Below are 12,583 nucleotides of genomic sequence, written 5' to 3'. Positions count from 1 at the left end.
ATCAGTTCTTGTGGTCATGATGTCTACTCTCCTGCTGGCTTTACAAACAATTGTAAAAGAATGTTGGTTTCAGTCCAATGTAAAGGTCTGGCCCAGCACAAAGATTCAAGGAACAAGACATGCTAGACAGTTCCTGTACCATTGCGGCTCAGACTCCATTTTGAAAAGGCTCAATTTATATTAATTTTCACAATGGAGTACTATGCAGCTACGAGAAGGAAATTCTGGCATCTACAGCAATATATGGAAGAATCTTGAGAGCATTATACTAAGTGAAATAAGTCAGAGAAAGACAAATACTATGTGATCTCACTTATATGTGAAATCTAAAAAAAAAAAAAAAAAAAGCTAAATTCTTAGAAACAAAGAGTAGAATAGTGGTTACCAGGGATTAGGGGGTAAAGGGAAAGGGAAATGGGGAGATGTTGGTAAAAGAGTCAAACTTCCAGTTATAATATGAATAAGTTCTGAGGATTCTAATGTAGAGCATAGTGATTATAGTTAATAATACTGTATTTCATATACTTGAAAGTTGCTAAGTGAGTAGAGTACAGCTTAAATGGTCTCACCACAAAAAATCGGAATTATGTGAGGTGATAGAGCTGTTAGTTAATGTCATGGTGGTAATCATTTTGCAACACATAAGTGTATTGAATGAACACATACACTTTAAACTTACACAATGTTATGTGTCAATTTTATCTCAATAAAGTTGGGGGGTGGCGCAGAAAGACAAGTCAATTTGAAGGGGTTTCAGCTGGCCAAAGAAAGGACAATTTGACCATTAAAAAGAATTAACGGCCCTGGCCGGTTTGGCTCAGCGGTTAGAGCGTCGGCCTGCGGTCCTGAGAGACCCGGGTTCGGTTCCCGCTAAGGGCATGTACCTCGGTTGCAGTTTGTCCCGGCCCTGGTTGGGCTGTGCGGGTGGCAGCTACTCGATGTGTCCCTTTCACGTTGATGTTTCTCTTCCTCTCTCTCCCTCCCACTATATCTGAGCAAAAAATGGAAAAATGTTCTCAGGTGAGGATAAAAAATAAATAAATAAAAATAAAAAAAAAAAAAGAATTAACGAATTCAGTGGATGCAAGCAAGCACATTAAGTATGTTAAAATTCATGAATTCAGAATTCATGATATTAAACAAATATATTAAAAAAAAATACACACACAAAAACCTCAGTTCATTGGTTACCATGTGAGTTTTATTTACTAGGGCACTGCAGTAGGCTGAATAAGTAGCCCCTGAAGATATCAGGTTTTAATCCCTGGAACTTGTAAATGTTATCTCATTTGGCAAAAGGGTTTTGGCAGATGTCATTAAATCAAAAATCTTGAGATAGGCAGATTTACTTGGATTATCTGGTTAGGCCCAAACTATAATCACAAATGTCCATATAGGAGAGAGGCAGAGGGAGATTTGACTGCACCACATACACAGAGGAGATGGCTGGATAACAGAAGCATAGGCAAGCAAGAGTGAGAAATTTGAAGATGCTGGCTTTGAAGATTGGAGTGATGCAGTCACAAGTCAGAGAGTGCTGGCTGCTACCAGAAGTTGGGAGAGGCAAGGAACGGATTCTGCTTTAGAGTTGCTGGAGAGAGAGAGTATGAACATGATATTAAACCTTTGATTTTCCAAACCTTGATTTTTGGCCCAGTGAAACCAATTTCAGACTTTGCACTTCCAGAACTGTGAAAGAATAAGTTTTTAGTCTGTTAAGCCACCAAATTTTTAGTAATGTGTTACAGCAACCACAGTGAGTGAATACAGGTACACATTCATTATTCTGAAAATTGGTAAATAAAGGGAAAGAATCAAGCATTTATCCCTTTTGTACTATATGAACTTTTATTTTTGGGTACCAAATAGGGAATGAGGCACAGTTCTTTCTAGAAAAATGTCTTTTAATATATGTAGAAAGAATCATAGAAGATGATAGTTTTGCAGACCCTAATTCAATAATGTATCTAGGCTGAAATCATTAGGTGAAAGGCTCCTGGGGAACTTCAAAATTGGTGGATCAGACTGACAACTCCTGAAGTTGTCAGTCAGTCTTTTTTTATTTATTTATTTATTTATTTTTTGTTTTTTTTTTTGTTTGTTTGTTTTTGTTTTTGTTTTTATCCTCACCCGAGGATATTTTTCCATTTTTTGTACAGATAGAGTGGGAGGGAGAGGGAGGAAGGGAGGGAGAGAGAGGAAGGGAGAGTGAGAGAGAAACATCGATGTGAAGGGACACCCGCACGACCAACCAGGGCCGGGGACAAACTGCAACCGAAGTACGTGCCCTTAGCGGGAACCAAACCCGGGTCTCTCCAGACCGCAGGCCGACGCTCTAACCGCTGAGCCAAACTGGCCAGGGCTGTCAGTCAGTCTTAACATCACAAAAAGGAGATAACCAGGTAGTGCAGGCTTGCTGATGTAAACCATTTAGAATTATACAGCATTATTTGCCTAAAACTCAAACCTGAGTCTGATCAGAAGTCTGGATCTACTTATTATTTTGCAGTAAATATAAGGGATATAGGAACACTTTAAATGACACTATAGAAATGCAATCAGCCAATCCAGAATATGGAAAATTCTACATTACAGGTGACCTGGTTTCTGTAACAAATAAATACCAAGGGAAAAAAAGAAGGGTCAGTGGAACTGTTATCATTTTAAAAGACTTAGACAACAGATAAGCCAAATATAATAAAATGCAATGTAAGGACCTTTTTGGATCTTGAATCATATAAGCTATTTCTAAGAAGATGTTCATGGAACAAGTGGGGAAATTTGAATATTGATTATTAGATGATACTAAGGAATATTGTTTAAGTTTTTAAGCATGATAATGATGCTGTAGTTATATTTTAAATAGCTCATCTTTTATAGCTGCATACTGACATATTTATGGAGAATGGTATGTCTTGGATTTGCTTTAAATTATCCAGCAATATGGTGGAGCTTTGGAAAAGTGGAGAGTGGATAGAAGACACAAGATTGGTTATATGTTGATATTTGTTGGAGTTAGGTGAAATATATATATATAAAATATATTTCCATAACCAAAAGTAAAAAATGTTACAGTAAATGTCTTAAATGGTGCTTTTAAGAACATGATATATATTTTTTAAAGGACCAAAGGATATCTTCAGACAGGTTTTTAAAAACTTCTAACATTTTTTAGGAAATTTTAAACATATAAAAAGAATAGTAGCCTGACTGGTGTAGTTCAGTGGATTGAGCATCATCCTATGGACTGAGAGGTTGCCGTTTGTTTCCTGGTCAGGGCACATGCCCAGGTTGTAGGCCTGATCCCCAGTGTGGGGCATGCAGGAGACAGCCAGTTGATGTTTCCTCTCATCAGTGTTTCTATCTCTCTCCCTCTACCTTCCTCTCTCTTAAAACCAATAAAGAAAGAAAGAGAAAAAAAGAATAGTGTAGTGTATCCAAATGACCCATTACCCAGCTTCAATAAATACTAACATGTGGCAGACTTTTGTGTCATTTGTACCCTGTTCATTGTTCCCTGAATCACATCATGTTATCCATAAAATATATATATATATATATATATATATATATATATATATATATATATATATATACTGTATCTACTCTATATATCTGCTGAATTTGTTTATCATGTATATGTCATTCTTGAAACCATATACATGTACTGTCTCTATATGTAGTACATATACTATATATCTCTAAAAGATAAGTACCTTAAAAAATACAGTCCCAGTGGCATTGTCTTAACACAACAAAAATTTTATCTTTTTAAACATAATCCATTATCCAGTTAAGTGGGTTGAGCATGCAGTTAAAGTTCAAGCAAGAAAAGTTTTACATGATGAGATTCAGAATTTTTTGTGTCTCTCTGGGGTCAGAGAGAGCTATAATTTTTGGCTCACAGTGGAATAAAAAATGCACATAGTTGTATTTCTTGGAAACTTAAAAAAATGTCCTTAGAGTATCTGATATCATTATCTTTTTTACAGTATACCTGTAAAATAAACCATTTTAATGTAGCCCCAAATGATTCATTTTCTATTTAAAAATTTGAGTTAAAACATGTTATAGTCCATTTTTAAACTTATTTGATCTATTTAAAATGTCTAGAGAGTATTATGTTAATCAAAATAAGCCAGCCAGAGAAAAACAAGTATCATATGATCTCATTTATATGTGGAACCTAATGAACAAAATAAACTGGTGAACAAAATAGATCCAGAGACATGGAAGCAAGGAACAGACTGACTAATCTCAGAGAGAAAGGGGTGTAGGGAAGGAGATTAACCAAAGAATTTATATGCAGGTATGCATAGCCCATGGACACAGATAATAGTGTGGTAAAGGCCTGGGGGTGTGCAGAAGTAGGGTGGAGGGGGTCAGTGGGGGAAAAAAAAGGGGTATCTATAATACATTTTTGAAAAATATGTCTTTATTGATTTTTTTAGAGAGAAGAAAGGAGAGAAACAGAAACATCTATGTGAGAGAGAAACATCAGTCGGTTGCCTCCTGCATGCCCCCCACTGGGGATTGAGCCCACAACCTGGGCATGTGCCCTGACAGGGAATCAAACCAGGACCTCTCAGTCCACGGGACAGTGCTCAATCCACTGAGCCACACCGGCCGGGCAGACATCTATAATATTTTCAACAATAAAGATAAATTTAAAAAATAATTATGTCTTCCACAAAGGTAAATAGCAATTAAAAATTACAATTTTTTCTTTTAAACATGAAAAGTTCAATTTCTGAATTGTGCATTATTAATATTTATAATATTTGTAAATGTTTTATAAAGGGCTTTGTAAGTTGATTTTGATGCTGCTTTTTTTTTTTTTTTTTTTTAAATAAGGTTCTAGATAAAGCAGAGTATCTAAGAGACATGGAAGTGAATATTTTGCCTGGGTTTCTTAGGTTACAGGAATTGGTAAGTAATGTATGAGAGTCTTTTTCCCCTATGGGCTAATCAATAGATTGTATTGTCAACTTCTTTCCTTTTACCAATCTGATAGGTGAGAAAATGACATCTTAATATTTTAATGTGCATTTCTCTATTATGAGTAAATTAGCATTTTTAAAAGTTAGAGCAGTTTGTGACTTGATAACACTTATTCTTTAATTTTAGCTTTTTATTTCTAATTGTAAGTGACTAACACTGCTTTCTAGTAAAACATTTTAGGTGTTTGCTAGACTAAATGGCAGTCGGCTAGATGTTGAACTTCCTGCAAGAATTTTAAAATTTTCATTTTAGTAATTTAAAAAAGGAGTGATATGTCTCTTCTGGATCATCTCACGTTCTATATCAAAGTCACTCAGTGTCAGAACCAGATTTGTATTTTTTCCCCCAGCATTTCAATTTATTTATTTATTTATTTTATTTTTGTTACAGATGTTTCTCCTTTTTTACCCCATTGACACCCTCCTCCCCATCCCCCCCACCCCATCCCCAGCTTTGTTGTCCATGTCCACTGGTTATACATACATGGATATAAGTTCTGTGGTTTATCTCTTCCCACCCCCCACCACCCCCTTTTCTGAGGGTTGTCAGTCTTTACCCTACTTCTGTGTTTCTGGGTCTACCCTATTCCTCAGACTGTTATATTCATTATATTCCATATATAAGTGAGATCATGTGGTATTTGTCTTTTTCTGCTTGGCTTGTTTCACTTAGGATAATACTTTCCAGGTCCCTCCATGTCGTCTCAAAGGACAAGAGATCTTTCTTTTTTACAGCTGCATAGTACTCCATTGTGTATATGTACCAGTGGTTTTTTATCCATTTGTCTACTGATGGATACTTGTGCTGTTTCCAGATCTTAGCTATTGTAAATAGTGCTGCTATGAACATGGGGGTACATATATTCTTTCTGATTGGTGTTTCAGGTTTCTTAGGGTATATTCCTAGAAGCGGGATCACTGGGTCAAATGGAAGTTCAATTTTTAATTTTTTAAGGTAACACTATATTGTTTTCCACAGTGGCTGCACCAGTCTGCATTCCCACCAGCAGTGCACTAGAGTCCCCTTTTCTCCACACCCTTGCCAACACTTGTTGTTTATTTGTTGATGGCCGCCATTCTGACAGGTGTGAGGTGGTGATACCTCATTGTTGTTTTAAGTTTCATCTCTCTGATGATTAGTGATGTTGAGCATTTCTTCGTATGTCTCTTGGCCATTTGGATGTCCTGTTTGGACAGGTGTCTATTCAGCTCTTCTGCCCATTTTTTGATTTACAATTGTGTTGGCACTGAATAGTATTAATACTATTCTAATTGTCATAGCCTGGGAAAAGAGCAGGCATATTTTTTCATGTGCATGTGTGTCAGGTGAAGCCAAATATTATTGCTAAAACAATAGTTTAAGTAAAGAAAATTGGTGAGAGAATTCAGTGTTTACCAATACCAGTTGGTATAAGAATGCTAAACTCAAAAGGCTGTTTCCTCTTAGAACCATCTTCACAAAAGAAGCAAAGATTTAGTTTGAACAAACAATATTCGGCATATTCAGTTAATGTTAATTTAAATTTTTTTGGTTTTCTAATTTTTCATTAACTTATAAATTTGTTGATTTTATAATTTTCTAAGTGCTTTGAGCATAAATAGTTTATATTTACCCAGTTTTATGTCTATATTATTTAAGTATGAAGAAACATTATAATAAAAATTAAGTAAATATTTGGGGAGATAGTGCCCTAGAGCATTTCCACCTTTGAAAAGTTATACACATTACTCAAATTTGAGAAACTGCTAGAAGTTCAGAGAGGCTTTCCAAGTGCCACTGAAATCATTGTTTGCCTTAGGCTGATTCCTAAAATTAACTTTTAGTAATATTTATCTAGTGTCAATATGAAGAGGACAGGAGGAGATTAAGTGTAGTTCTTGGTGGCCTATCCTGGAAGTTTCCTCACACAGTCTAGCCTTTCACAGTTGGATTAACTCTTGGCATTTTACTACTGAGATCAGGGACCCATCTGTTTGAGCTATCTCCTCTCTTATTATTTTGTTGTGTTTGCATCCACTTCCAATATTGTTTTGATCTAGGATTCCCTGTCTGGTATCCAGAGTGCATTCCTGCTGTCCTCTTGTACTTCCAGTGTAACTTACTTCATTTCCCCCCCTCATGTCCAGTAATGGGGATTATGTGTCCCTTCACGGTAGTTAGGCCTTTCACTTTTGTTTTAGTTTTAATTATGGGAACTGAAGAAAATTAAAGATACATAGTAATATTCACTCTACCAGAAAAGAGAATTGCTGTTTGACATTTCTGAAAACATCCTTGATTTTTTTTTAAAAAAAATGTATTTCATTTAAGAGAAATACAGCAAAAGCATTTCCCATTTTTTATATTAAATATTTTTGTGAGTAAAATGAAGTTTAAATTATGATGGATAATGGTATATTGAAATACTTTCAGATGAACAGATGAGAACGTTATCAACTTAAAGTCCTTTCAGACTGACATACATTTTTTTAAATCTCAATATTTTTAACTGATTTTATAAAATGCTTTTGAGTAATCATATTTTAAAGCAGAAATAACTCAATGCTTTTAATCAAGATTATGCTTTAAAGCATGCTTTTTTATCCCCATAGAAATAAATTCAAGGATTCTTAAAAATAAATGAGTTTATAAGACAAAAAGAACATTTGAAAGTAAAAATATTTGTCTTTCTTTCATAAAGATGCTATATTTTTGTGGAATTACTAATTTATTGAACTCAACTGCCTTTGTTAGCCAAAAGAATTTTTTCTAAATAATGAAAATTGGAATATAAGATTATATGTAAGTTTCAAATCAATAAATAGTAAATCACCATCAAAGTATAGTGTAATTTATTTATGAGCTAGGGGTTCTAAGACAGTGTTAGAACAAAATAGCTTTCATTTTTGTTTTAGTTTTAATTATGGAATATAACGAAAATGAAAAGATGCACAGTAATCTCCACTTTACCAGAACAGAGAATTATTGTTGAAGCTTGTCAACTTGGAGATATCAAAAAGAATGTGGGAAAAATTAAAATTTGTGTTGAGAATGCAGAGGCATCTACAGATAATTTCTAACTTACATGCATAGGGCATTTGTGGCCACTCCGTAGAAAGATAATATACATGGTGGCTGTTCTCTTAATGTTCTTTTTGTGTACTAATTATAATTTCTAAATATACTTCAAAAGATATCTGTTTATTTAACATTAGTGTTTTAGATCATCTTGTTTGTGTTTTTAATGTATATGCAAAGTCAATTTTACTTAATAATTTGTATGAACAGAACCTTTAAAAAAACTTTAAGTTTTGCCCTGGCCGGTTTGGCTCAGCGGTTAGAGCGTCGGCCTGCGGTCCGGAGAGACCCGGGTTCGGTTCCCGCTAAGTTTGTCCCCGGCCCTGGTTGGTTGTGCGGGTGGCGACCACTCGATGTGTCCCTTTCACATCGATGTTTCTCTCTCTCTCTCTCTCCCTCCCACTCTACCTGAACAAAAAATGGAAAAATGTCCTCGGGTGAGGATGATAAAAAACAAAACAAAAAAACTTTAAGTTTTTCTAACCATGTGGTTACATAATATGGCTTCTCTATTTTTTTTCAACTCGTATTTCTTTTTTCGTGGGTTACTGTAGCCATTTTAATGATGAGAGATGTTAAGTTTAGCCTTTTTCTGTTTATTGAGTGAGAGCTAATGATTTCTTTGAAAATTCCCTTAAAAAGGTTTCGTCTTAATTGTTTAAGCAAATGTGTTTCTTAATTCCTATAAAATAAGTCTTAACATTCATCGGTAACTGAAATGTTAATTAACCTAAAAGTTTTATGGAAATTTCAAGTAATTATGTATGAAAATTTGCAAGTGGATGAACTCCTTGATTAGGTTTTCTAAATATGGTGTATTAATATGCAAATAATTTGTTATATGTTGGAACTTTGCTTAGTTTATTTGAAAGAAAAATTTAAATGAAATTACTGCTCTGATTGAGATTTTTAAATGCAAAGTTACTTTGATTTCTTTTTCTTTTACAGACTGACAGAAATGTGACTGTTATCTTTCTCAGTGAAATTATTTGGGAAAAGTTTCGTCCAAATACTGGATGCTTGGAGCCATTTGTCCTGTATTTTCCTGATTATAGCATAGGTAAATTTTAAAACATTGTTTTGACAAGTGATATTCAGTAAAATAGTCTTTGGAAGATTAAGCTAGCATGTTCAGATGGGAACACTCTCATGTCTAATTCTGTTAAAATTTTATATCCAATCCAAATAAAATGTTGCTTATGTTTCTGCATTTCTAGAGGTTTTATTTTGGAACTCTAAGGGGTTATTCTTGTATAATTACTAAAATTATTTGAATATGCACTTTTTTTTTTCTTTATTGATTTTAGAGAGAGAGAAGGGGAAAGGGAGAGAGAGATAGAAACATTGATGAGACAGCCTCCTCCTGCATGCCTCCCACTGGGGATTGGGTCCACAATCTGGGCATGTACCCTAATCTGGAATTGAACTGGTGACCTCTTGGTGCATGGGTCAATGCTCAACCACTGAGCCACACCGACTGGGCTGAATAAGCACTTCTTACATATTTGTGTTAATGGTTTGTTTTTACATCTTTAGCAAGTACATTAAGATGTATTTGTTGTAGTTGTAACATTTATACAAATAAGAATCAGACTAAGTTGGCACATTAAAATTGTATTGAAATCTTTACCATGAACTTGGCTTAAGTACTATGTGAGATGTATTTTTTTATACTGTAAGTCTTAGAGTACCAATTACTAGCACTTGTGTTTCTTATTTCTTTTAGGTTTGTCTTTAGTCTTAAATTTCATAGATCCTGATGGTTTTATATTTGGAATAAAACAAAAGCTTTTTTTGTGTTCCTGAATAGTTTTGTAGATTAATACTGTGATATCACTATAAAAATATGATACTTCTGATTCAAAGATTATGACTGTGAAGTGTAAGTTGATTTGCAGGCTCTGAGAAAAGAACATTCCTTGACCTTTGGCTTCATCAGTACTATCCTTCTGAACTAATCAACTATAAACATTCATTGTTAAGATCAACACATTTTGGCCTATTTTTACAAGAACAGCAATAAAAAGTACCTCTTGCATTAACTAATTAACTGAGATTTTTTTTTAAAAAACCCTGAAATAGATGAAGGGAGCCCTCGTTTTCAATAGCTTCTCTATTGTGAAAGCCACAAAATAAGGGGAAGAGAAATGGGTAGGAAGAAAAAATAAGCCAAAGGATTTCATTAAAAAGTTTTCTTTGTACCTGTGTCATCACTGAAGTTAAATTTTTTTTCATGACCCATTTTAGGCTTTAGTATTGAAAAATTATTTAGAATATTTAAGAAGATTATAAAAAATGCTGGTTTTCTACACATTGGATTAAAGTATGGTATAATGAATTAGAGAATTTGATTAAAATTTGAAAAAGTAAAAAGATACAAAACAACAGATGGAGAGAAGTTAAGGACATAATTAAATAACTAAAGTGATCTTGCTAATTTTAGAGCGTATAAGCTAATAGATTTTTGAAAAGTATATAACAATAGAGCTAAATTTAATGAGTATTAAATTGAAGTGCCTTTTACATTTTAAAGTGTTTTTTTAAAGCAAAAAAACCATAACCACACAAAAAGGCATTCAGAAAGGAAACATTAATTGATAAACCAAATTAGAGTTAGAATAATTAAGCATGGAACCAGGGCAAGAGTATAATTTTAGTGGACAGGTCATCAAATTATAATTTGATAGATATGTCATCTTTAGAAATATGGTATCTGATACTAAGGACACCCTTTCCACTCAGCAGTGACACTAGACGCACAATTTGGAATTCTTGTTTTGTGTTCTCTGCCACATGCAGATTGCTTATCTTTTGGAAATGCTTTTTTTTTTTTCCTTCAAGTGGATTATAATGCAGTTGATTAGGTTTTTGATTTAGTTATTGTGTTAGGATAAGTTATGCTCTTAATAATAACAATCTAAAAATGTCAGTGATTTCCAGTTTTCTACCTCGCCACCTTTGTGCTGTTGTCCTACATTTTACTTCTACATTTATTGTAAACCTCATAATACTTTATTATTTGGGCTTTAAAGAAATAAAAAGACAACAAAAAACATCTTTTGTTGTTTGTTCTGCTTCAGATTTATTGAGCTTCTTGGATATATGAATGTATGGTTTCATCAATTTAGGAAATTTTTTAGCTGTTATTTCTTCAAACATTTAATTACCCCTTCCCCTTTTCTGGGACTGCATTATATGTATTTTAGACCACTTGATATTGTCCAACTGAATTTATAATTTAATTTAAAATATTTTTCTCTGTTTTATTTGGAATAGTTTTTATTTCTGTGTCTTTAAAGTTTCACTGACCTTTTTTACTCTGCCTAATCTGCAGTCAATCCTATCCATTCTTTTCATATCTCATTACGCTTTTGTTTTCCTTTGTATCCTTTAGTATATGAGCATATTTATGATAGTTGTTTGAATGCCCTTGTCTACTAATTCTATTACCTTTTTAATTTTGGGTTTATTTCTGTTGACTAATTTTTCTCTGTTATGGGTATCCATTATGCTTCTTCTTGTGTTTAGTAATTTTTAATTGCATGATACTATGTTTTTTTGTTATTGTATGTTGGACTTTTTTCTGGTAAGCATTTAAATTACTTGAAGCTATATTCAACCCTTTTAAGGCTATTTTTAAGCTTTTATAGAGATATGATCCAGAGTAATCTTTATTACACCACTGATTTTAGCTTGACTTTTAACACGTAGCCCTTCTGGGATCTCTGCTGAACCATGTATTCAGCAGTTACTCCATTCTGACTGGTGGCAATATGAATGATTTACATGTGTGAACTCTTGGAACTGTTTGACTAACAGCTCTCCAATAATTATTTTTCCCCAGAAGTTACTCTTACTGGTCCTTAGGGGGTTTTACTCTGTTCATATACAGATTGGTATTCAACCAAGACTCAACGGGAACCTCTGCTGATTTCTGGAGCTCTTTCTTACACAGCTCTCTTATGTACTCTGCCCTGCAAATACTACCTGCCTTAGCTCCCTGTACTCTCATCTCAGTCTCTTTAAGTCAGTGAGATTAGTAGACTTGTTTTGGAACTCTAAAATTACCTGTAGTTATAAAGCCTGGCTGATGGTGGGACTCATCTTATTTGTTTACCTCTTCTCAGGTATTATAGCCCTATACTTCCTGTTACACGATATCTGAAAATAGTTGTTTTCTATATTTTGTCCAGTTTTTAGTTGTTTATTATTGCAGGGTAGTATTTCTGGATCCCCATACCCTTTTATGACTGGAAGCAGAGGTTCCTCACCAAGTTAGAAATAGTTGTTTAATGAGTATTAGATCATACTTTGATAGCAAAATTTTAAAACACCAAAAGACCATTCAAATGGTTTTTCTTTCTCTTTATTTACTACTTGTCAGTGCACTGTTTTCAGCTTCCTGTTGGAGATGGGATATTTTAAAAATAAGTTTGAATAGTCCTAGACTATTGGAGCTGGAATGGCTTACTTAATATAGAGTCGTACTCTGAGATTTTGTCTATAGCCTATCACTGAGCAGCTG

At 34.0% G+C, this 12,583-nt stretch overlaps 1 protein-coding gene across 4 annotated transcripts in view; it reads left to right on the top strand.

Moving 5' to 3' along the window:
* The window catches only part of ORC5 (origin recognition complex subunit 5), a 119,485-nt gene that overhangs the window by 21,320 nt on the left and 85,582 nt on the right, over nucleotides 1-12,583 (top strand). For all 4 annotated transcript variants that reach the window (XM_036247346.1, XM_036247345.1, XM_036247347.1 and 1 more), the window contains exons 4-5: nucleotides 4,855-4,929; nucleotides 9,007-9,118. In XM_036247346.1, coding sequence (XP_036103239.1) covers nucleotides 4,855-4,929; nucleotides 9,007-9,118 — 187 coding nt within the window. The remainder of the gene's footprint in view (nucleotides 1-4,854; nucleotides 4,930-9,006; nucleotides 9,119-12,583) is intronic.

Source organism: Molossus molossus, unplaced genomic scaffold, assembly GCF_014108415.1.
Source record: "Molossus molossus isolate mMolMol1 unplaced genomic scaffold, mMolMol1.p scaffold_m16_p_7, whole genome shotgun sequence".
NCBI lineage: Eukaryota > Metazoa > Chordata > Mammalia > Chiroptera > Molossidae > Molossus > Molossus molossus.
The sequence above is the reverse complement of the archived record's forward strand: the minus strand, read 5'-3'. Positions and strand labels throughout refer to the sequence as shown.